Genomic DNA, 25,962 nt, shown 5'->3' with positions numbered 1-25,962 from the left:
GATTGGCTATTGATTGCTATACGACAGTAATATGCAGCTCCATCGACAAAGTTTCCCACCCCCTGCTACACTATCACACCTTTCTGGGGCGACTGTGGCTCAGGAGGTAGAGCAGGTCGTCCAATGATCCGTGGGTCGGCGGTTCGAATCCCGGCTCCTCCTCCTCCTGTCTACATGTGGAAGTGTCCTTGGGCAAGACACTGAACCCCAAATTGCTCCCGATGTGCTGGTTTGGTGCCTTGCATGGCTTCCACCGCAATCGGTGTGTGAATGGGTGAATGCAATGCACAGTCTATGTAAAGGTGTGTGAATGTGTGTGTGAATGGGTGAATGTAATGCACAGTCTATGTAAAGGTGTATGAACGTGTGTGTGAATGGGTGAATGTAATGCACTATCTATGTAAAGGTGTGTGAACGGGTGAATGCAATGCACAATCTATGTAAAGGTGTGTGAACGTGTGTGTGTGAATGGGTGAATGCAATGCACAGTCTATGTAAAGGTGTATGAACGTGTGTGTGAATGGGTGAATGCAATGCACAGTCTATGTAAAGCACCTTGGATAAAGGCGCTATATAAATGCACCATTTGCCATTCATTTCTGCTGCTTGGAGGGAGTGATACATTAATTGTGGCACGGTGCGGAATGATTAATAATTACTATGACGATAATGGTGTACTGTAGATCAGGGGTTCTCAACCCGTGGGTCGCGACCCCTCGGGGGGGTATCAAAGTCACTTCATTATTATTCAGGATTAATTTATTGTATAATGCAGTGCTTACTTTTTTAAAAACCACTTAGTCCATAAAATGTTAAACACCAACTGTACCTTTCATAATGTCTTTACAGTATATTCTCCTTTATGCGGACCTGAATAAATTGTAAAAATGTGTGTGTATGTTTGTTTGTGCGTGCGTGCGTGTGTGTGTGTGTGTGTGTGTGTGTGTGTGTGCGTGCGTGCGTGCGTGTGTGTGTGTGTGTGTGTGTGTGTGTGTGTGTGTGTGTGTGTGTGTGTGTGTGTGTGTGCGTGTGTGTGAAGATAAGCTGGAGGTCCGGTACAAGCTGGACTCCAGCAGAGAAGCAGAGGTTCTGAGGAGCAGGGTGAGGAACCTGGCTGATGGATCTCTGCACAGCCTGGTTCTGACCAGACTGACTGACCACGTGTCCATACAGGTACGCACGCATGCACGCACGCAGGCACGCACACACACACACACACATACACACACACACACACACACACACACACACACACACACACACACACACACACTTTTGAAAATAGCAGATCTACAAGCTCACAATGTGTAAGGAAAGGAAAGGTACTATGTTTACCCAGGGTAACTGGACTATAAGCTCAATAACTTGTTTACAGCCAGGCCCTGCTAGCTCATAGAACATTTCATGGTAGGGGTTCAATGCCTTGTCCAAGGGCACTTCAGCGGTGGTAATTTTTAACGTGCCGGTCCGGGGATACGAACTATAGCGACCTTCCGATATCATCAAGACCGCTCGGCAAACTGTTCGGCCACCGCTGTGTTGTGTTGCATTGTGAGCGAATATGACCAAAATGTACTGTATAGGGCCTTTATAATAAGGTCGAAGTGGGTTATGTATGTTTTGTGGTGACAAAGCAACTGTAGTATCTAAAGTTGTCACATAATTGTAGTGGAGAAAAAGTACAATAATTTGGATCCGAGGTGTAGTGGAATGTACTTACAGTAAGTACAGTACTTGAGTAAATGTACTTTGTTACTTTCAAAAAATAACTCCCCACATGAAATAATATGATCTTGTCTCCACGTTGCCTGAGCTCCAACCCAAAGCTATAGAAATGATGGTATTTGCCTTAGATTCCAACAGCCTGGGATAAATGATGGGCCTGTCCGGATGTTTCCTGGCTCTATACGCAGGGCGGCCCCCAGAGTCTGTGTATGACGCTGTAAAACCTCACTCCGATAAACGACCAGGTGAACTCTATCCAGGACTTTCTTCTATAGCACCCTGATTGACTGTGTCACCAGGCTGTGTAGAAGATGGCCTCTTTTTATTATGAAACATAAGGTGACCTCATCCTGTCTGAGTTACATCGCCGTACATTGCTTAGCAACGGTCTGAAGTGAGATGAGAAGTAGGGAACTCATCTCATCTCGTCGCGCGCGCGCGCGTGCGTGCGTGCGTGCGTGCGTGCGTGCGTGCGTGCGTGCGTGCGTTAAACGCAATATACAGAAGTTATTGATTTCAGTAGCTATAGGAATTTTGTTAGCTGTGTTTTGTTGGTAGCTCCTCGATAGCTGATAGAATCCTGATCGTCTCTGTAGAGACTGACAGTTCAAAGGATGCAAAAACAGTAACAGGTTGCCACGCTGGCCACAGAAGAACAGTTGTTGTAACAACGCTATGAGCATCTCAGCTGTCAGTCTGTTGCTCTGTACCGTAAGGGGGTCGACAACGCTCTGAGCATCAGAGCAGTCCGTGGCCGTATCGACTCCCATTAGCACATGTCTCATTGATGAATGAGTTTTAGCTCAGGTCCAAGTCCCAGTGGGCCGTACGGTTCACCGGTAGTCACGCTGTATCTCTGCTTCTATACTTATCTCAAAGAGGCCGGCCTGTGTGACCCTCCCAAGGCCCCGCCTCCTCCATCTGATAATGCTCCACTTAGACTGGATCCGCAGTGTCAGGGAGGGGCACGACGCAGTGGTCCGGGGACCACCAGTGGTCCTTGAGGGGACCACCAGTGGTCCTTGAGGGGGTACAAGGTGGTCCGACTACAGACGGATGGATGGTTTGTCCGTCTGTCCATCTGTCGTGTTTACGGTGACAGTTGACGCTCTGGCCTCTCTCTCATGCTGTTAAGTTACAACTTACACCTATTTCCTTTTAATAACCTGGGTAAAAATGTGCTGCATTGGGAGGCAAAGGGAAGGAACTTATTGTTGTGAAGGGGCAGAGGATGCAGGTGCTGTTGTTGCCGCGTGTCGAGACTTGGAGTAATGCCTGCCGCGCGGATTTAAGCTGTCAAAAGTATTTTGTTAAAGTGAAATATGCCACAGACACTTTCCTGAACTGTGCAGCTGGTACACAGATAGGCCTACAACAGCATCGTCATATTTAAAAGCGCTGTATAGCTTCTCTCAGCTCAAAGCTTGTATCAACAGAATATGAATAGGAAGATAAATGAACACCTGACGTCGGTGTTCATTTATCTTTGGCTGTACAGACTCCATTTGACACTTCACCTCCTTTATGAGACATTACACGAAGCTGTCTGTTCCTAGCCTGGGCACCATTTCATTTCGGTATATTATGATCCGGGCTGGAGCCGGATGATATGCTTACGTCATGTTGTATAGGCAATGGTTTGCCTACAACAAACAGGAAGCTGTTTGTTGCTTCCTGTTTGATTAAAAGCAATAAAAGCTCTCGTAAGCGAGAGCTTTTATTGAGAGGGAAAAGGAAGTTGTCGCCGCCTGTTCATCCTGTCTGGCGACTACAAAACAATACTACAACATGACGTAACCACATCATCCGGCCCCAGCCCGGATCATACGGACTTTTGAAACAGAGACCAGGCTTTCCTCCGAGGCGGTGGAAAGCCTGGTGAGGCGAGGTTAGTCTGTCAGTCTACTGTAATATAGAATGTCTGTGTGTTCACATCTTTCAGCCAGTCTAAAAGTGCTGTATGCTGTTCATGCTTTGAAGTCTAATAATACACACTGACACACTGCACATAATGCTTGCAGGCCAGGTAAAAAAATGTATGGGTTCTGCTAAAACCCACATTTTACGGTCAGCTTGCTATTCTTTTAGGTTAGTTTTTAGATTGGGTACGGAGTTGGTATTCCACGTTTTGGTGGCAGCATAGCACAATGCATTTTTCAACAAAAAAAATACATATTTTGGGTCCAACATGCATGCTCTTAGGCTAACCTTTCCCCAGTAAACTGTAGAAATAGAACATGACAGACATGCTCTTAGGCTAACCTTTCCCCAGTAAACTGTAGAAATAGAACATGACAGACATGCTCTTAGGCTAACCTTTCCCCCAGTAAACTGTAGAAATAGAACATGACAGACATGCTCTTAGGCTAACCTTTCCCCAGTAAACTGTAGAAATGGAACATGACAGACATGCTCTTAGGCTAACCTTTCCCCAGTAAACTGTAGATATAGAACATGACAGATTCAAGATTCATGGCGTCAGGCTGCTATGCATCTTCCTCCGCTCAGCAAATGTTTGGCTCCAGATCGTTTACAACGATCGGTGACTTTAGGATTAATCTGAGGTGTCAGAGGAGGTGAAGTTTACCGTACATCTCCCTGAAACGTGCAGTCAGTACGTTGGGAAGTAAGTACCTTTACTTCAATTAGGCCTTCTGTACTACTCGAGGTATACTTTCTTCAGTATCTACACTTCTAACTTCAAACTTCCAATACTTGTACTTCTACTCCTACCACATCTCAGAGATACAGGCCTATAAAACAAAACTTATATTAACCACCTCAACAATGTATCACATTGCGACATGAGCTTGTAGTTATTTCCAAAATGTACAGTATATGTTTTTTAATTGGGGATATTCTGCATAATGAGTACTTTTGGTACTTTAAGTATATTTTGATGCCAATACTTTTGTACTTTTGCTCAAGTAAATTGTGAATACCGGACTAATACAGTTTCTAGATTTCTACAATTTCTGAAATGTCGTAAATAGTTTTTACATTCACCTATTCACCCATTCGCACACCGATGGCGGCGGAAACCATGCAAGGTATACCAACATGCACATCTTGAGCAATTTGTGGCCCAGCGTCTTGCTCAAGGACACTTGGACACTAAAGGCTCATACATAGTCTGGATTTTCAGTGGTTAGGTGACCACCGAACTACAACATGACGTCACTGAGCCGCGGTGAAGAGCAAACCACCGCCACCGCTCCAGCCCATCTCTCTGTTTTTACTCACCACCGCTCAACGTTATTTCAGCTCCGGTGGTCACCTCACCACCACCGGAGCGGTGGTCACCTCACCACCACCGGAGCGGTGGTCACCTCACCACCACCGGAGCGGTGGTCACCTCACCACCACCGGAGCGGTGGTCACCACCTCACCACCGAAAACTCAGACTATGAAATAGGCCTTGACTCTGGGGGCCAAGCCCACCGGGATCGAGCCGGAAACCTCACGGTTTTCCCCATCCGGCCGTTCTGCCGGCCACTCTACCCCTGAGCCACTGCCGGTGGTATTGATCATTTTACTCAAGTAAAACATTTCGCTGTGTGTGCCGTCACAATCCTGTTGCTGTATGCGGAGGAGGGTGAGAAAAGTTAACCCATTTTGAGCAGGAACCCCTTTTTGTGTTAGTATTATGTTATGCTTTAGCTTTTGAAAAATCTACTGACTTTTTTTTAGAATCTGATCTCAGGTCAGAATGGGTTAATCAGACCAGTGTGTGTGTGTGTCCAGTGGAAACCTCGTATGAATCTGATCTCAGGTCAGAATGGGTTAACAACACTATTGATGTATAGAGCTCCTTCCTCCTACTCAGCGGTTTCCCCGCAGCGAGCCGAGTGGTACGGTTTGTGCATGTGAAGCATTACTCAAAGTGAGATATCGGCCGGATGAATAATGTGACCTCGGTTTGATTTATTTGTAAATAAAACCAAACCGAGGAGAGGAGAGGAGCATGCAGGGACATTGTCTCATCATACCACGTGTAGAACCAGACACGGTTCTCAAACTTTGACACCCATTATAACCTGCCCAGGGACCCCCCCCCCCCCCCATTAGAAGTGATATGCCACAAAAAACATGCAGTAACCCTGGTCTCTATAAACTGCCTCCCCCTGGCCAGCCAAGGGCGCCTGATGGAGGGGGAAAGGAACTGGTCTCTAAACTGCCTCCCCCTGGCCAGCCAAGGGCGCCTGATGGAGGGGGAAAGGAACTGGTCTCTAAACTGCCTCCCCCTGGCCAGCCAAGGGCGCCTGATGGAGGGGGAAAGGAACTGGTTGGAATAACGTGTTCCTTCCACGCGCTACGTCCAACCAGGGAAACTCCCCCCTGTCAAGGAGCAACTTGGACACTCAGGCATGAAGGAAGCATGAGTTCAAGTCCGTTGCTCTCCCCTTGTCCCCCATATATGGGGACTAGGTTGGCGGAGGGTGTGTAGAGCCCAGGATCACATTAGATGATTGACACAGGGGTGAAAAGTGGGTTACAAAATCGTGGGATAAAAATTATATTAAAAAAAAGAAGAAATAATATAAATGCCATAAGAGAACAACGGTTCAAAACGGATTTAAATTTTACGAAAGTGACCGTGCAACATTGCTGAACTCATTAGACATTTTTCATTCTGTAACTCCGATAATAAGAATGTTTTTATTAGGCCTAATTATCGTACAACAAATGGGAATTGCTTGTTTTTTGTATAAGAGAGGGTCAGAATGGAAATAAGTCCTGGACTTTATTGTGCTATTATGAATAAAAATGAATAAAAAAATGAATAAAAATAGCCTAATATGACATATTTTCATACAGAACACAAATGTTAATGTTGTTCATTGTTGTGTGTTTGTGCGTCAGGTTGACCAGAACAGCAGAGAAGACTTCAACTTGACATCCGACGGAGAATTGACTGCCATTAAATCTCTGGTTCTTGGCAGAGTGCATGGTGAGTGACAGCTATGGCGCGCACGCCACGCACACGCCACGCACACGGCACGCGCACGGCACGCACACACACGGCACGCACACACACGGCGACTACACACCTCTCCCTATGGGAACGCTGCCGTCGGGCAGACACCTCTCATCTACATATTCTAACTTTGTGTGTGTTTTTTTGTTCTTTTTTGCCGCGGGCATGTCCCCGCCTACCTTGGAGAGATAGGACCCTTTCCAGGCTGAGTATAGCGGAGCTGACAAAACAGATTCACGGAACGCAGCGATTGATCAGTCTATGAATTCCTTGCTGGCAGACAGACAGACACCACAATGTGGTTGGATGCTGGGGGGGGTTCAAAGTGGTTAATAGAATGAGATGTTGGAACTGTGTGGTGGAGAAGGAATCCTTAAAGTACTAGCACCCACAAGGGTCCTATAGTTGCCTCCTATAGACAGCATTCATTGAACAACACAGGATAATACGGAACTCAAAACGGATTCTCAACCTTTTACGATGCAAACTCACAGAATTTGCACTAAAGGGGACTCTTTATAGGCCCCTTTTAAAACAAAATGTAACATGCTTTCTAACTAAAAGTTGTACGATTTGTACCAGACATGAGGCAGCTCTTATAGAAAAGGCCCTTTTCAATTACACAGCACTCAGACGGACTGATTTGACTATATCACTGTTGTGCTGTCAAGACTGTCATCAAACCACTCTTTTGAACTATTTTACTCAGTCGTATCAATTTGGTGTCCCTTCACTTAGTAAATGCTGCCGCCTATAAAGACAGTTAACCCATTTAGACCTGTCTTCTAAATCATGACAGTTTACTTGAAAAATCCATGTTTCTGTGTCAGTCGTTCTCATAGATTTTCATGTCAAGAACTCCCAAAAATATATGTATTTGGCCGCCGACCCCCATCTGAAAACATGTTGTTCCAGGGACCCCCCCCCCCCCCCAGAAGCAAAGATTTGAGTTTTAAAACGTTCGCTCTGAAAGAATATATATTCAAAGATTTGCGCCACATTTTCACGATTTTTCAAAAAATAGTAGGCCTACAAGCTCGTAGCGCGGCACTCGGTGCCGCGCTATGAACTTGTAGATCTGCTATTTTTTCAATGCTTAAAACACCAAAAGGGGTTCCCGCCCAAAATGGGTTAATGGAAAACCGAAGGAAAAAACACACATTCCCCGTGCTCGCTGCTTTTACGACGCTACTACGGGAAATATTATTCATAAAAGGGTTGCATTATCTCTGAGCAGGGACGCAAGACAGAGAGATATTTCAGCACTAAAAGCGAGAATTTAAATATCACGCCAAAGTGCGTGTTACCATTTAACATACGTTAAACATATGTTAAATGGTGAAGCAGACTAGCCTGGTGCAACCAGCCCTTTGCAAGGCGTCTTGCCCACACAGTGGTACAGTACAACCACATTATATGTTAATGAGAAAAGTTAAAGTACACACAGATGGAAGGTGGGAGTCGTTGCAATCAAACATAATGATTCATAATCTGAGGCTATATATATATACAGTAGTACGTTTATGGTTAGAAGTCAAGACTGCACAACAATGATTCCACCGCAAACGGGTGCACGCAAACAGAGTCAATGAAGAACAACGGAATATATTGGTAACGTTAACAACAGTAACACCGTTAATGAAAATCACACTTTTCAAAAGGTCTGTTTTGTGCGATTATATCATAGACTCCGACAACATATTCACTTCACTTTTACAATTGCAATCACTATTATTGCCTGTACTTTTACTACTAAAATGAAGGTGGAAAATGTCGGTGGAAAGATATTGGGTCAAGGGATGCAACCTGGGACCTTGAGAGTCAAGGGATGCAACCTGGGACCTTGAGAGTCAAGGGATGCAACCTGGGACCTTGAGAGTCAAGGGATGCAACCTGGGACCTTGAGAGTCAAGGGATGCAACCTGGGACCTTGAGAGTCAAGGGATGCAACCTGGGACCTTGAGAGTCAAGGGATGTAACCTGGGACCTTGAGAGCGAGTTTGACGCCATGGAGAAGTACCAGACAGACAGACAGACAGACAGACATGGGGGTCACGCAGCAGGAATCATCACCACAGAGATCTGACAGGCCGCCGTAGACCGTCAACTACAGTATAGAGACGCATCCATCAGGCCAGGCAGCGCTCTATACTGTAGCTGTCATCCATCTGCCTAAGAGATACAGAACTATCGTTGATGGAGTGAGGTCCCTGAGTGGGGGGGGGGGGGAGAGAGGGAGAGAGAGTGAGAGAGGGGGGGAGAGAGAGAGAGAGAGAGAGAGAGAGAGAGAGAGAGAGAGTGAGTGAGAGGGATAGAGGGATAGAGAGATAGAGAGAGAGCGCCAGTAAAATGTGGAGTGTCACTGCTAAGTAGAATCATGAGAAGCCTGCAGTCTCCGTACAGCCGCGCAAAGAGAGATAAAGAGAGAGACATACATTGAGGATGAAAGGGCTGGCTGCTGTACGGAGATGAAGAGTACAGTATGTGTACAGTAGCAGCAGAGAGAAATAAAGATATATATATATATATAGAGAGAGAGAGAGAGAGAGAGAGAGAGAGAGAGAAGGAGCGCCAGTAAAATGTGTGTCACTGCAGGATCTCCTCCATGCTGGTTTAATAACTGCTGTCATAATGTGTCCTTGTGACAGTACAGTGCAGTGCAGTGCAGTGCAGTGCAGTGCAGTGCAGTGCAGTGCAGTGCAGTACAGTACAGTACAGTACAGTACAGTACAGTACAGTACAGTACAGTATCTTCACAGATTCACACCTCAGCCCTGTGAACAGCACAACACTACTGTCATGCTTCTGATTAGAGCAGGAGTTGCCAACATTTTTTTAAAGTGCCACAATTTAATTTTCTTGATGTCAGTGTGCCATATCAACACTAATCCCAGTGGGACGTGATCCTTGGTCTGCCCCGGGGTCTCCTCCCAGTGGGACGTGATCCTTGGTCTGCCCCCGTGGGGCTCCTCCCAGTGGGACGTGATCCTTGGTCTGCCCCGGGGTCTCCTCCCAGTGGGACGTGATCCTTGGTCTGCCCCGGGGTCTCCTCCCAGTGGGACGTGATCCTTGGTCTGCCCCCGTGGGGCTCCTCCCAGTGGGACGTGATCCTTGGTCTGCCCCGGGGTCTCCTCCCAGTGGGACGTGATCCTTGGTCTGCCCCGGGGTCTCCTCCCAGTGGGACGTGATCCTTGGTCTGCCCCGGGGTCTCCTCCCAGTGGGACGTGATCCTTGGTCTGCCCCGGGTCTCCTCACAGTGGGCCCGAGAGGCAACCTAACCAGATGCCTTCCTCCTTTCCAGTCGCGTGACTGAACTTCTCACCCTATCTCTAAGGGAGATGCCTGCAGCCACCCGTTGAAGAAAACTAATTTCGGCTGCTTGTATTCCTGACCTTATTCTTTCGGTCATATAACCCAAAAGATGAATTATGACACTGCATAAAAAATAAAATGTCTAACTGGTTTTGCTTGTCCATGAGAATGGGCTATAGGCCTAACTGTATACCGTTTGTATACTATATAAATGTGTTCTTACTTCTCCCTCTCTCTCTCTCTCTCTCTCTCTCTCTCTCTCTCTCTCTCCCCCTCGCCCTGCCTCTCTCCCTCTCCCTCTCCCTCTCCCTCTCCCTCTCCCTCTCCCTCTCCCTCTCCCTCTCCCTCTCTCTCTCTCTCTCTCTCTCACTCCCTCTCCCTCTCTCTCTCTCTCTCAGAGCGTGATGAGTTGGATCCCTCTCTCTCCAGACTGGGGTCTCAGGGTTTCAGCGGCTGCCTCAGCGCGGTCCGGTTCGACTCCCTCAGTCGGCTCCGTCAGTCCGCTCCGTCTCAGGGTTTCCACCATGGGTCCATGTCCAGGGTTTCCCTCAGTCCGCTCAAAGCCGCCCTGCTGCCCCGCCCCGACAGCAGCCCCGCCCCCAACGTCACCGGACCGCTGAGACGCTCCGCCTGTGGCTCCTCCCCCTCCGCCGCCCCGGCCAATCCCCACGCAGCAGAGACCACGCGCCACCAATCGGGTAAGGAGGAGGGAGAGAGAGAGAGAGGCTCGAATCCATGCAGGGATTTGTGCATTCAACTCCATGCAGGGATTTGTGCATTCAACTCCATGCAGGGATTTGTGCATTCAGATCCATGCAGGGATTTGAATGTACAAATCCAGTGGTTGGTGACAACTGGTCCATAACAAAATGCGCTCTACTGACAGTTTTTGTTTAACCCATTCTGACCTAAGATCAGATTCTACAAAATGTCTTACATCCTGACAGTTTTCTGAAAAAGCAATGTTTCTATGTCAGTCGTTCTTCGATTTAAAAAAAATAGCAGACCTATACAAGCTCATAGCGCGCCACTCGGTTCCAGGTGGTCCGGGGGGACCACCAGTGGGTCCTTGAGGGGGTTCCAGGTGGTCCGGGGACCACCAGTGGGTCCTTGAGGGGGTTCCAGGTGGTCCGGGGACCACCAGTGGGTCCTTGAGGGGGTTCCAGGTGGTCCGGGGACCACCAGTGGGTCCTTGAGGGGGTTCCAGGTGGTCCGGGGACCACCAGTGGGTCCTTGAGGGGGTTCCAGGTGGTCCGGGGACCACCAGTGGGTCCTTGAGGGGGTTCCAGGTGGTCCGGGGACCACCAGTGGGTCCTTGAAGGGGTTCCAGGTGGTCCGGGGACCACCAGTGGGTCCTTGAGGGGGTTCCAGGTGGTCCCCCCTGCAGCTAAACGATGGACAGTTGGTAACTCTTGAGAGTGTAAAATTAAACCGAATGGACATCTGGCATTACTTAATTTACAGGTCTACACAATTACAATTTCAAATATCACTGAAATGAAATAAATTTTAAAGTTGACTCTTGTAATAATAGTCTGTCAAAAGTGCACGCCAAAGACAGCCAAATAATTAATAGTATAAATAATAGTATGCAAGATTTGACACGGGGCAAAAAAACACGACAGCCTAAGATAATTTATTCTGTATTATTATATAATTTAATTGAATGCGTTACCTTAACAACACGAGATGGCACGCTCCAGACAGACAGACAGACGGAGTCGTCCTTGTCTCTGAAACCTCCAGTACAGACAGACGGAGTCGTCCTTGTCTCTGAAACCTCCAGTACAGACAGACGGTGTCGTCCTTGTCTCTGAAACCTCCAGTACAGACAGACGGTGTTGTCCTTGTGTCTGAAACCTCCAGTACAGACAGACGGAGTCGTCCTTGTGTCTGAAACCTCCAGTACAGACAGACGGTGTCGTCCTAGTCTCTGAAACCTCCAGTACAGACAGACGGTGTCGTCCTTGTCTCTGAAACCTCCAGTACAGACAGACGGTGTCGTCCTTGTCTCTGAAACCTCTAGTACAGACAGACGGAGTCGTCCTTGTGTCTGAAACCTCCAGTACAGACAGACGGTGTCGTCCTTGTGTCTGAAACCTCCAGTACAGACAGACGGTGTCGTCCTTGTCTCTGAAACCTCCAGTACAGACAGACGGTGTTGTCCTTGTGTCTGAAACCTCCAGTACAGACAGACGGTGTCGTCCTTGTCTCTGAAACCTCCAGTACAGACAGACGGTGTTGTCCTTGTGTCTGAAACCTCCAGTACAGACAGACGGAGTCGTCCTTGTCTCTGAAACCTCCAGTACAGACAGACGGTGTTGTCCTTGTGTCTGAAACCTCCAGTACAGACAGACGGAGTCGTCCTTGTCTCTGAAACCTACAGTACAGACAGACGGTGTTGTCCTTGTGTCTGAAACCTCCAGTACAGACAGACGGAGTCGTCCTTGTCTCTGAAACCTCCAGTACAGACAGACGGAGTCGTCCTTGTGTCTGAAACCTCCAGTACAGACAGACGGTGTCGTCCTTGTCTCTGAAACCTCCAGTACAGACAGACGGTGTCGTCCTTGTCTCTGAAACCTCCAGTACAGACAGACGGTGTCGTCCTTGTCTCTGAAACCTCCAGTACAGACAGACGGAGTCGTCCTTGTGTCTGAAACCTCCAGTACAGACAGACGGTGTCGTCCTTGTGTCTGAAACCTCCAGTACAGACAGACGGAGTCGTCCTTGTGTCTGAAACCTCCAGTACAGACAGACGGAGTCGTCCTTGTGTCTGAAACCTCCAGTACAGACAGACGGTGTCGTCCTTGTCTCTGAAACCTCCAGTACAGACTTGTCAAACAGCCGATGAAGGTTATTGATTGTGACCATGAGGTCACGCTATATGGTTTCCATTGGCTTGCCGTTCATGCTGCTTAACATATTCTGACCTGAGATCAGATTCATATACGAGGTTTCCACTGGACACACACTGGTCATTTTTTATATTTCATTTCATTTCATTTCATCTCCCTCCGATTCTCTCACGACTCTTTTTTTTAAATGCTTCTCTTTCCGTCGTCTGCAATTATTATGCCGTTTTTTACGTTTCTCCTTTTTTCTTCTTGTCTCTCATTCACTCCTCCTGTCTCTCCCTCTCTTCCTCTGCTGTAGACCAGTCTGGTTCAGAGGGCACAGGTCAGCCTTTAGTCAATGCCGTCAGGAAGGACTCTGCTCTAATCGGAGGTACAGTAATAATTATTATTATTATTAGGTACAGTACACGCAGTGGGAACTCCAAGGGACCCTTTTAGCAAAAATAAAATATGTTAACCCATTTTGACCTGACATCAGATTCTAAAAATGTCTTCTAAATCCTTACAGTTTTCAAACATAGCAGACCTACAAGCTCATTGCGCGCCACGCGTGTTGTTTATGGATGATGATTGTCTCGGGTTGCTGTCGTTTTCACCCTCCCTGATCATTTTCACCTTCCGTCTTCGCCTTATAAACCGTTGTTGATAATCTACTGAAGAGAATGGGTTAATAATGAGATCAATAGTGCGCTCAAAGCAAACGTGTAGTATTAGACAATACTACGACTAAAATGTATTATTTTTTTACTTATGTGAAGATTACCCGATTATGCAGCTGAGACAATATAAAAGGAGCTGAAAGCTGTCCGTTTAATAGCCTCTGTGTCTCATGCTGCTGATTGCACATGCTGATTGCTTTAGCGGAATTGAATTGCTGTGATTAAAGAACATTTCCGCTGTTATCTTCAAATGTATGCATGCATGGGCACTGCACTGTAATGTAGTGTTAAATTGAAGTCTGTAAGTATGTATTTTTTAAATGGGTAAAAGGGGTCCCTCTTGTAATAATGAAGTGCCTTAGTTGCAGCATGACCAAATCCCTCTCTGTGGATATCTTTTTAATGCTCCAAGTAGCCTATATTATAACTCCATTCAACAAAAGGCAGACAGTGGTCAGAAAGAGCATTACTTGTTTTTTAAGTGCGGATTATAGTGATGGCGACAGTAATACTGTTTGAGCCCTTCTTATATATTTAAAATACACTGTCGGACTGATCAAAGTGAAAGCCCATGGGAGACATTCGGGGACAAATCCCACTCCTGTCAGAGCCTTCTGCAAATATTCACACAAATTCCACTATGCTAATTTTAAAGAGCATGGCTTTGTGTGGCATCAAAGAGCATTAGTATAATTGCGTTTCGCAAGGAGTTCTAAACCCGTTTACAATGTTGCAGTACCGCCCTACACAGCCAGGGGTCAGTAACTATAGGCTCACACGGTGAAGCTGAGATAATTGGCTTTGAAGTTTTTCAACTGGTGGGCCGAATTCTTACAACACTTTTTCTCTAAAAGAAAACACAATTAAACTCTTGAGACTTTGTCACAGGATAAAACAGACACCAATTTATTTATTTATTATATATTTTTTGTTATAACTCAATTTCGATCAGAAATGTAGTTACTGCACGCTTATGGATAATATTCATATTATGAATATTATAATATATTCATAAAGTTCATATTATGAATATTATGCTCCAGGCGGAGCGTTTTCATTTCAATAATTTAGCGACCCACGGGTTGTGCAAAATCGCAGGTTGAAAAGATAAACTAAAACTAAAACTGAGCAGAATTTCATTCAAAAGACTATATGTTTCTTGTGATCTTTTTTTGTGTACATATTAATTGTAGTTTTATGCTTCATTGATCAGGTGTGATCGCGGTGGTGATTTTGTGTACATATTAATTGTAGTTTTATGCTTCTTTGATCAGGTGTGATCGCGGTGGTGATTTTGTGTACATATTAATTGTAGTTTTATGTTCCTTTGATCAGGTGTGATCGCGGTGGTGATTTTGTGTACATATTAATTGTAGTTTTATGTTCCTTTGATCAGGTGTGTGACCGCGGTGGTGATTTTGTGTACATATTAATTGTAGTTTTATGTTCCTTTGATCAGGTGTGATCGCGGTGGTGATTTTGTGTACATATTATTTGTAGTTTTATGTCTCTTTGATCAGGTGTGATCGCGGTGGTGATTTTGTGTACATATTAATTGTAGTTTTATGTCTCTTTGATCAGGTGTGATCGCGGTGGTGATTTTGTGTACATATTAATTGTAGTTTTATGTTCCTTTGATCAGGTGTGATCGCGGTGGTGATTTTGTGTACATATTATTTGTAGTTTTATGTTTCTTTGATCAGGTGTGTGATCGCGGTGGTGATTTTGTGTACATATTAATTGTAGTTTTATGTCTCTTTGATCAGGTGTGATCGCGGTGGTGATTTTGTGTACATATTAATTGTAGTTTTATGTTCCTTTGATCAGGTGTGATCGCGGTGGTGATTTTGTGTACATATTAATTGTAGTTTTATGTTCCTTTGATCAGGTGTGTGACCGCGGTGGTGATTTTGTGTACATATTAATTGTAGTTTTATGTTCCTTTGATCAGGTGTGATCGCGGTGGTGATTTTGTGTACATATTATTTGTAGTTTTATGTCTCTTTGATCAGGTGTGATCGCGGTGGTGATTTTGTGTACATATTAATTGTAGTTTTATGTCTCTTTGATCAGGTGTGATCGCGGTGGTGATTTTGTGTACATATTAATTGTAGTTTTATGTTCCTTTGATCAGGTGTGATCGCGGTGGTGATTTTGTGTACATATTAATTGTAGTTTTATGTCTCTTTGATCAGGTGTGATCGCGGTGGTGATTTTGTGTACATATTAATTGTAGTTTTATGTTCCTTTGATCAGGTGTGATCGCGGTGGTGATTTTGTGTACATATTATTTGTAGTTTTATGTCTCTTTGATCAGGTGTGATCGCGGTGGTGATTTTGTGTACATATTAATTGTAGTTTTATGTCTCTTTGATCAGGTGTGATCGCGGTGGTGATTTTGTGTACATATTAATTGTAGTTTTATGTTCCTTTGATCAGGTGTGATCGCGGTGGTGATTTTGTGTACATATTATTTGTAGTTTTATGTTTCTTTGATCAGGTGTGTGATCGCGGTGGTGATTTTGTGTACATATTAATTGTAGTTTTATGTCTCTTTGATCAGGTGTGATCGCGGTGGTGATTTTGTGTACATATTAATTGTAGTTTTATGTTCCTTTGATCAGGTGTGATCGCGGTGGTGATTTTGTGTACATATTAATTGTAGTTTTATGTCTCTTTGATCAGGTGTGATCGCGGTGGTGATTTTGTGTACATATTAATTGTAGTTTTATGTTCCTTTGATCAGGTGTGATCGCGGTGGTGATTTTGTGTACATATTATTTGTAGTTTTATGTTTCTTTGATCAGGTGTGTGATCGCGGTGGTGATTTTGTGTACATATTAATTGTAGTTTTATGTCTCTTTGATCAGGTGTGATCGCGGTGGTGATTTTGTGTACATATTAATTGTAGTTTTATGTTCCTTTGATCAGGTGTGATCGCGGTGGTGATTTTGTGTACATATTAATTGTAGTTTTATGTTCCTTTGATCAGGTGTGTGACCGCGGTGGTGATTTTGTGTACATATTAATTGTAGTTTTATGTTCCTTTGATCAGGTGTGATCGCGGTGGTGATTTTGTGTACATATTATTTGTAGTTTTATGTCTCTTTGATCAGGTGTGATCGCGGTGGTGATTTTGTGTACATATTAATTGTAGTTTTATGTCTCTTTGATCAGGTGTGATCGCGGTGGTGATTTTGTGTACATATTAATTGTAGTTTTATGTTCCTTTGATCAGGTGTGATCGCGGTGGTGATTTTGTGTACATATTAATTGTAGTTTTATGTCTCTTTGATCAGGTGTGATCGCGGTGGTGATTTTGTGTACATATTAATTGTAGTTTTATGTTCCTTTGATCAGGTGTGATCGCGGTGGTGATTTTGTGTACATATTATTTGTAGTTTTATGTCTCTTTGATCAGGTGTGATCGCGGTGGTGATTTTGTGTACATATTAATTGTAGTTTTATGTCTCTTTGATCAGGTGTGATCGCGGTGGTGATTTTGTGTACATATTAATTGTAGTTTTATGTTCCTTTGATCAGGTGTGATCGCGGTGGTGATTTTGTGTACATATTATTTGTAGTTTTATGTTTCTTTGATCAGGTGTGTGATCGCGGTGGTGATTTTGTGTACATATTAATTGTAGTTTTATGTCTCTTTGATCAGGTGTGATCGCGGTGGTGATTTTGTGTACATATTAATTGTAGTTTTATGTTCCTTTGATCAGGTGTGATCGCGGTGGTGATTTTGTGTACATATTATTTGTAGTTTTATGTTTCTTTGATCAGGTGTGTGATCGCGGTGGTGATTTTGTGTACATATTAATTGTAGTTTTATGTTCCTTTGATCAGGTGTGTGACCGCGGTGGTGATTTTGTGTACATATTAATTGTAGTTTTATGTTCCTTTGATCAGGTGTGATCGCGGTGGTGATTTTGTGTACATATTAATTGTAGTTTTATGTTTCTTTGATCAGGTGTGTGATCGCGGTGGTGATTTTGTGTACATATTAATTGTAGTTTTATGTTCCTTTGATCAGGTGTGATCGCGGTGGTGATTTTGTGTACATATTATTTCTAGTTTTATGTTCCTTTGATCAGGTGTGTGATCGCGGTGGTGATTTTGTGTACATATTAATTGTAGTTTTATGTTTCTTTGATCAGGTGTGTGATCGCGGTGGTGATTTTGTGTACATATTAATTGTAGTTTTATGTTCCTTTGATCAGGTGTGATCGCGGTGGTGATTTTGTGTACATATTAATTGTAGTTTTATGTCTCTTTGATCAGGTGTGATCGCGGTGGTGATTTTGTGTACATATTATTTGTAGTTTTATGTTCCTTTGATCAGGTGTGATCGCGGTGGTGATTTTGTGTACATATTAATTGTAGTTTTATGTTTCTTTGATCAGGTGTGATCGCGGTGGTGATTTTGTGTACATATTAATTGTAGTTTTATGTTCCTTTGATCAGGTGTGATCGCGGTGGTGATTTTGTGTACATATTAATTGTAGTTTTATGTTCCTTTGATCAGGTGTGATCGCGGTGGTGATTTTGTGTACATATTAATTGTAGTTTTATGTTTCTTTGATCAGGTGTGATCGCGGTGGTGATTTTGTGTACATATTAATTGTAGTTTTATGTTTCTTTGATCAGGTGTGATCGCGGTGGTGATTTTGTGTACATATTAATTGTAGTTTTATGTTCCTTTGATCAGGTGTGACCGCGGTGGTGATTTTGTGTACATATTAATTGTAGTTTTATGTTCCTTTGATCAGGTGTGATCGCGGTGGTGATTTTGTGTACATATTAATTGTAGTTTTATGTTCCTTTGATCAGGTGTGTGACCGCGGTGGTGATTTTGTGTACATATTAATTGTAGTTTTATGTTTCTTTGATCAGGTGTGACCGCGGTGGTGATTTTGTGTACATATTATTTGTAGTTTTATGTTTCTTTGATCAGGTGTGACCGCGGTGGTGATTTTGTGTACATATTAATTGTAGTTTTATGTTTCTTTGATCAGGTGTGATCGCGGTGGTGATTTTGTGTACATATTATTTGTAGTTTTATGTTTCTTTGATCAGGTGTGATCGCGGTGGTGATTTTGTGTACATATTAATTGTAGTTTTATGTTTCTTTGATCAGGTGTGACCGCGGTGGTGATTTTGTGTACATATTAATTGTAGTTTTATGTTCCTTTGATCAGGTGTGACCGCGGTGGTGATCTTGTGTACATATTAATTGTAGTTTTATGTTCCTTTGATCAGGTGTGATCGCGGTGGTGATCTTGTGTACATATTAATTGTAGTTTTATGTTCCTTTGATCAGGTGTGATCGCGGTGGTGATCTTGTGTACATATTATTTGTAGTTTTATGTTCCTTTGATCAGGTGTGATCGCGGTGGTGATCTTGTGTACATATTAATTGTAGTTTTATGTTCCTTTGATCAGGTGTGATCGCGGTGGTGATTTTGTGTACATATTAATTGTAGTTTTATGTTCCTTTGATCAGGTGTGATCGCGGTGGTGATCTTGTGTACATATTATTTGTAGTTTTATGTTCCTTTGATCAGGTGTGATCGCGGTGGTGATCTTGTGTACATATTATTTGTAGTTTTATGTTTCTTTGATCAGGTGTGATCGCGGTGGTGATTTTGTGTACATATTAATTGTAGTTTTATGTTCCTTTGATCAGGTGTGATCGCGGTGGTGATCTTGGTGAGCGTGGCGGCGCTGGCCATCGCCGCCCGCTTCCTGTACGGCAGGAAGGAGGGCGGGGGGGAGGAGGAGGAGGAGGTGAAGGCGGTCCAGGCCCTCGACGACGACGACAGCGCGGAGGTCCCCTTCAACGCCGCCGCCGCTGACTCCGCCCACAACGCCACCACTGGCTCCGCCCACAACGCACGACGGCCCAACGCCGCCGCCGGCAGCAGCGCCAAGGAGTATTTCATTTAGAGGGACGTGCACACACACATAGACATCAAAGGGGTGCTTCTTTCAGCCCCTGCCCTTTTACCCCGTCTGTAAAAAAACAACTGCCCTCGATCTCCAGACCAACGAATGCAGCATTTTTACTACATGGTGAAAGAAATGCTAAATCCTCTCCTCTCCTCTCCTCTCCTCTCCTCTCCTCTCCTCTCCTCTCCTCTCCTCTCCTCTCCTCTCCTCTCCTCTCCTCTCCTCTCCTCTCTCCTGCCATTATGCCGGAAGGAAGGCAGCATTCAGGAGAATTAGCTTTTAGCTGAAGAGTGCTGGGTTTGCGCCCCGAAAATAGCAGATCTACAAGCTCACAACGAGAGAGCTTGTAGATCTGCTATTTTCGCTATTTTTGTCCAAAAGTGCCCTCTTTTACGGGATGTCAGCCCCTGCCACTCTAAGACTCTCTAAGACTCTCTGCACGTCTCTGTTTGCAGACACAGTAACAACTCTGTGTTTTAACTTTAACTCTGGGAGTGTGAAAATGTACTTTTTTCTCCACACTCACCAGATGGGGGCGGTATTGTGTAACCATGTTCCCCAACACAGCATCCATCTGAGATCGCTCAGGGGATTGAGCTAACACCGAACCGCTCCGTGGTTCGAACCAATCAGCGTGAGCTAAGGGGCGGGATATGTGCGAAACCGGATGTGACGCTATATAGACACGTCAATGTGATTGGTTGTGTTTGCACGCCCACACGGTGATAGACAGACGGTCCCATCCAATCATCTACCAAGTATCTTGAGAGAAAGGAACAGCCCCGTCATCGAATTTGCTTCCGAGATCCCAGATCCCAATAAGTTGTGAAACAAATTTGTGTAGCAAGCTTCTTGGATCTGGCAGCGTCAGGTTACCACGCATCCCCTACCAAATTCGAACAGACTATACTGTATTGTCTGTACTATGTAGTACATACATACTATATGTACATACTATGTACTACATAGCGATATTTCCAGTGGTCCGTAAATGACTCTTAAATGTCGCTACAGCGTGTTTGCGAACTGCAAAGGTTTGAACTAAAAAACAACAACAAAAAATATGACAAAAAAAAAACAACACAATTTTACTTCTGTCTCTGAAAGAAACAAGTTGCTGGAGAAGGAACATTCCCACTGTTACCATCCATCCATCCGTCCGTCCGGATCTCACGTCCATCCCTGTTTTTTGTCCACGCACACCGAGTTGGGTGTCGGTCACATTTTTCACGAGTTTTATGATTTTCTTTTTTTTTTACAACTGAAACGGGCCAGATGCATTTCCCTTCAATGCGGTGGTGCTTCAGGTTTAGCTTTCTTTCTGACAGAATGCAGCCCCGGGTGCAGTGTTGTTTTTGGCAGCAAATTTTGATTTTAGTTTTAGTCATAGTCTCCTGAATGGTTTTCACTTATAGTCTTAGTCACATTTTAGTCACCTGCTGTTTTAGAGTCAGTCTAGTTTTAGTCGACTAAATCTACAGGCGATTTAGTCGACTAAAATGTGTTTTGGCGGGCCTTGATGCCGTCGTGATGACTCATTTTACACTTGCTGAAAATAGCCGATCTACAAGCTCACACTGCGACGCGTTGTGAGCTTGTAGATCGGCTATTTTCAGCATGGAATTTTCAGCATGTCCACTAGTCCCTTCCTAACATTTTAGTCTAGTTTTTATTTGTTGACGAAATTGTCAGTATTATTTAGTCCTAGTTTTAGTCATCATAGCTTAGTTTTCATTTAGTTTCCATTTAGTTTTCGTCAGTGGAAAAAGGCAGTCGACGAACAACACTGCCCGGGTGGTCTCTGTTCTGTTCTGTGTTTTGGATGGCCTGGTGTGTCCAAACGTATACATTCCTCTTCCATCTTTCGAGGGGAAAACAAAACGGGAGCCTTAATGTCGATGAGCAGCATGATGATGATGCACATCCTCATTTTTAAGAGCCAGTGAACAGGACATGAATGAATGCCCTGTTTTGGGCATTTCCTGCTTGAGAGCAGGTTTTCCTCTCTCTCGGGGGGGCGAGGGGCTGAAGCCCAACACACACACCGTCTGTGAAGCGGGTGTGAAGCAGTGACGCGGCACGGAAAATAGAACAGTGGCGTATCGGAGCGTCAGGCGAGGCGTCGGCGCGCGTCGGACGCCGCCGGTGTGGGATACTGTAGGTTCATTGAAAATAACGGAGGCGGGCGGATGTTTTGACGTGCGGCGTTCGCAGACGGTGTGTGTTGTGGCTTTACCCATTCGGGGCGGGAACCCCTTTTGGTGTTGGCACTACGCTATGCTTTAGCTATTGAAAAATAGCAGATCTACAAGCTCGTAGCGCGCCACCGAGTGGCGCGCTACGAGCTTGTAGGTCTGCTATTTTTGAAAAGTCGTAGAACGACTGACATGGAAACATAGCTTTTTCAGAAAACTGTCAGGATGTAGAAGACGTTTTTAGAATCTGATCTCAGGTCAGAATGGGTTAAACGCCTCACCTGATGACACGCTCAGGGTGAGCTGCAGTGATGTCATCAGAGTCAGTGATGTCATCAGAGTCAGTGATGTCATGGCATGATTCTGAACCGTACGCCAGTCCTCTGAGGCTGCACCCTGGAGTGACCCCGCCATCTTTTGGCCAGTGTGTCCAGCATTATGCTTCGTGATTATGAATCCCACTGCAGTTCTAGGATTTTTTTTTAGTTTTAGTAATTCTAGTAAGACTAAACGTGTTTTAGCAACTTAGCCACCTTATGGGCTACTTTTAGTAGCAAATTCTGATTTAAGCTCAGTCTTTGAACACACCATTGAACTCTATAGGCCTGCCTATAGGCTATACTTGAACTATTTAGTTTTGATCTAGTCTTAGCCAACTAATACTGGCATGAAAAACTAAAACATAATTGCCCAGACTCTTCTTCAACAAAGATTCTTCAACGAAAGTAAGCATTCTTTTGTTCTGTACTTATAATACATACAATTGTATGGTACAAAACACTGAAGTCCTTAAACCAGAAACCTAAACCATAACCTCACAGTAACAACTAATGCCTGCCCGGGAGCCAATCAGACACACGAGGAGCCGGGTCTATCCTAGAACGTTGGCACCCTCATGGGCAAGACCGCGACTGAAAATTACTATCAGCGGAAGTGCAGGATTTTAGCGGAAGTTTCACCGAAGGAAATGACGTCGATGCTTTACAAATCAGTTTACATTCTCCGCGAATGAAACAAGTGTTGTGATTGGTCGGGAAAATATCGTATCCGGGGGAAATACATATACCGCCGATAGCTTCTCTGCCTTATACGTTGTGACCAGGCTTTTCTTTTCGCAGATAAGTAAGCCTGGGACCGAGGCTAGAACGTTGGTGGGATTCATAATCACACGTCCATGCTATATATACCCTAGTGTTACTGTATTGGTTCCAGAGGGTCCCCAGAGAATCTTTTTTAGCATGTATCATCATCACAATCACATTCCCTGCCGATGACATCTAACACGTCAATTTCTTTCCCCAATGGCTCATCCTGCAAATGCAAACACGTCCAAACTATTTCTATTTTTTCCACTTTTTTTCCATTTGTTTTGCAACTGAATGGCTGGAAATGGGAATGAAGAGTGTACATTCATACAGTACACATTGTCAGTTTGTATTGGGGGTTGGGGGGCACGATACTGTATATGGCCAAAGCATTCCGCCAGCCAAAAGCGTTGAGAGAACCCCTGATTTAAACAAAGGGTTTTATTGTAAAACTATGCAACCCTTTTATTAACCACTTCCAACGTCGCATTCCTTGTTTTGGGAATGTCATTAAAGGCCAACATTTTCAGACAATTTTTATCTTTTCGCCACCAAACAAATTGTGACATAGTGGATCTACAAGCTTTCGACGCGTCACTCGGTGGACACGTTGAGAGCTTGTAGATCTTATTTATTTTGCCCACCCCTTATTTCTTTCTGGAATTTACGCCTCATGGTGGCAAGATGCACAATAAATACATAAATACATGCCTAAATCATAAAACGGTAAAATATATACTGTAAAGTCTTCATGTTGTCATGTAAATAATGTACACACCTACACAGTGCAAACGAGCACATTATGTCAGAACTTTAAGCTGTTGATACTTTGTTTCAAAACATTGTAAATATTTGAGGAAGAAAATGTATATGCTGATTTATTGTCTTTCTACCGATCTCTGTGTGATAATTATGTCTGTGTCATGTTGAAATGTCACCAAACAATAAACCAGTCCATATCTTTCATGCGAGCATCGATTCGTTCCCAATGCCACTTTGGCCCAGTGAAACTATAGGTGTCTGGCGTTTGAGTTTAATTATTGATGCTTTTATCTTTTACTTCATGCGTTGAGACATTGAGAGGTCTGAGACTCGCATATTTTCTTTTACAGTTTGCAAAGTACAGTCAGGAAAATATTGTCGCGGTGTGACATTTTCCTGGTTTTAATAGGTTGGAAGCTCAGCAAATGGCATCTAACTGAAATATCTGCTATCATTGATATTTTTTTTTCTTTTTCTTTTAATAAGTTTGGCCTTGATGTGTTTTTCACGGAACTTTTTTCTTCGTATGATGATGACTTCAATCAAAACTTTTAATAACTCAATCTGGTATTCGTTGCACTGCCGACCTGCCAGCCACCATGCCTGCAGGGGCACGGCTCTCTATAGTATGGTTCTGTACAGGAGAAGGGGGAAAGAAAGAGAAATATTTTAACACCGGCAGTGGCTGAAACAGAAGATGTGACTGTGACTGTCTGTCACCTTTCTCGCTCAACTGTGAAGTTTTTAATGAGTTTTTGGAAATGCGCACATCGGTGTGGTTCTGACTAGGTACGAGAGCAGATTGCAATTCACTGGAAGCACGGATATTCATATTCAAGTAGGAAGCAAAGACAAATCATCCGTCTGGATATTTGGTATTCAATTTAAAATAGGAGCTTAGTAAATAACAGCAATTTCAGTGAGTTTTGAGTGACCTGGCAATTAAAATAAGAAATAAAGATGTCTCTCTGTTTTGGTTGTTTGTTAAAAACTGAATTCTGTGAAAATAAAAATCTTCTTATAGAATGAGTTTGTGTATTATTTCCACTTTTATTATTTTTTGTTTAAGAAGTAACAAGTAACAGTCAATGTAAAAATAAATGCTGGATTTGACACTTGCAAGCCGAAATGGCTCAGTTGGGAGAGCGTTAGACTGAAGATCTATAAAGGTCCCTGGTTCAATCCCGGGTTTCGGCAGTTGAAATGAGGTAGCCTACAGACAACCCTATATCAGTGATACTCAACCTCAGGCCACATCAGGCCCGCGGGACCATTATGACTGGCCCACCAATGAAAATCTAAAAAAAAGAAGAAAAAAAATCTGGAAAATGAAATAAAAATAAATAAATCTGAATGAAGTTATCTTTAATTACATTATTATAAGTAATACTATTAGAGTTGTACTATTACTCGAACGAAAATAAAAGCTTGGGTGGGGGGGGGAGATGCAATGCAAATGAAAGACATATACTGTGTATCCCTATTCCCTGACATAATTTTATAGCTAAACGGACAGAATTCTATTTTATTTGAATGATGAAACCCAGCTGCCATTAATAGTTGGAAATGGAAATTGCGGAAATGGAAATTGCGGAAATTGTAATTGCGGAAATTGCGGAAATGGTGGAAATGGAAAGTGCGGAAATTGCGGAAATTGCGGAAATGGTAATTGCGGAAATTGCGGAAATGGTGGAAATGGAAATTGAGGAAATTGCGGAAATGGAAATTGCGGAAATTGCGGAAATGGTGGAAATGGAAAGTGCGGAAATTGCGGAAATGCGGAAATGGAAATTGCGGAAATTGCGGAAATGGTAATTGCGGAAATTGCGGAAATGGTGGAAATAGAAATTGCGGAAATTGCGGAAATGGAAATTGAGGAAATTGCGGAAATGGAAATTGCGGAAATGCCCAGCTAACATGTCCATCTGGGCCCCACTTGGGTTTTGACATGGGCTATGGGCATGGGTTCCAAGTGGGCCGTGCACCCAGTTTTCACAAAGGGCCCACCCGTGTTAGCCCATATGGTCTTATGCGGGTTTCTAAGTGGGTCTTAGGTGGTATCCAAATGGGCCATTTTATTTCAGAACCATGAAATAAAATATAGCCACCTGTGTTTGCCTATATGGGTTTGAACTGGGATCTGATTGGGCCTTAAGTGGGTACCAGCTGGGCGAATTATATGTGACCCATGTAGGCCACACTTGTGCCTCATTGTCTTCCGTCCTGTTTCTGTTTTCCCCTGCTGTCGATTGTTCATTCCTACAGATAGGATGCAGTGTTTCCAGTTTTCTGTAGTAGTTTCTTCAAGTGTTCAAACTTTATGACTGGATAGCACTTGATCTGTAGAGTGCTACATTACTATCTCCTACGATCAAGGGTTAGGGTTAGGGTACTGTAGCATGCCGTTTTTTCATCATTTTTGAGGATTTGAAAAAA

General features: G+C 43.9%; 1 protein-coding gene across 1 annotated transcript in view; it reads left to right on the top strand.

Annotated features, from left to right (window-relative positions):
* Positions 1–19,964, top strand: part of LOC308325437 (contactin-associated protein-like 4) — a gene marked incomplete at both ends in the record, with an annotated part of 161,283 nt that extends 141,319 nt beyond the window's left edge. Inside the window, 6 exons of the mRNA XM_080777929.1 lie at positions 1,040–1,173; positions 6,589–6,676; positions 10,414–10,713; positions 13,169–13,240; positions 19,222–19,468; positions 19,940–19,964. Coding sequence (XP_080634055.1) covers positions 1,040–1,173; positions 6,589–6,676; positions 10,414–10,713; positions 13,169–13,240; positions 19,222–19,468; positions 19,940–19,964 — 866 coding nt within the window. The remainder of the gene's footprint in view (positions 1–1,039; positions 1,174–6,588; positions 6,677–10,413; positions 10,714–13,168; positions 13,241–19,221; positions 19,469–19,939) is intronic.
* Between the last annotated feature and the right edge of the window lie 5,998 nt (positions 19,965–25,962).

This window comes from Protomyctophum bolini (genome assembly GCF_963924005.1).
Source record: "Protomyctophum bolini genome assembly, chromosome: 12".
In the NCBI taxonomy this organism is placed as follows: domain Eukaryota; kingdom Metazoa; phylum Chordata; class Actinopteri; order Myctophiformes; family Myctophidae; genus Protomyctophum; species Protomyctophum bolini.
The sequence above is the reverse complement of the archived record's forward strand: the minus strand, read 5'-3'. Positions and strand labels throughout refer to the sequence as shown.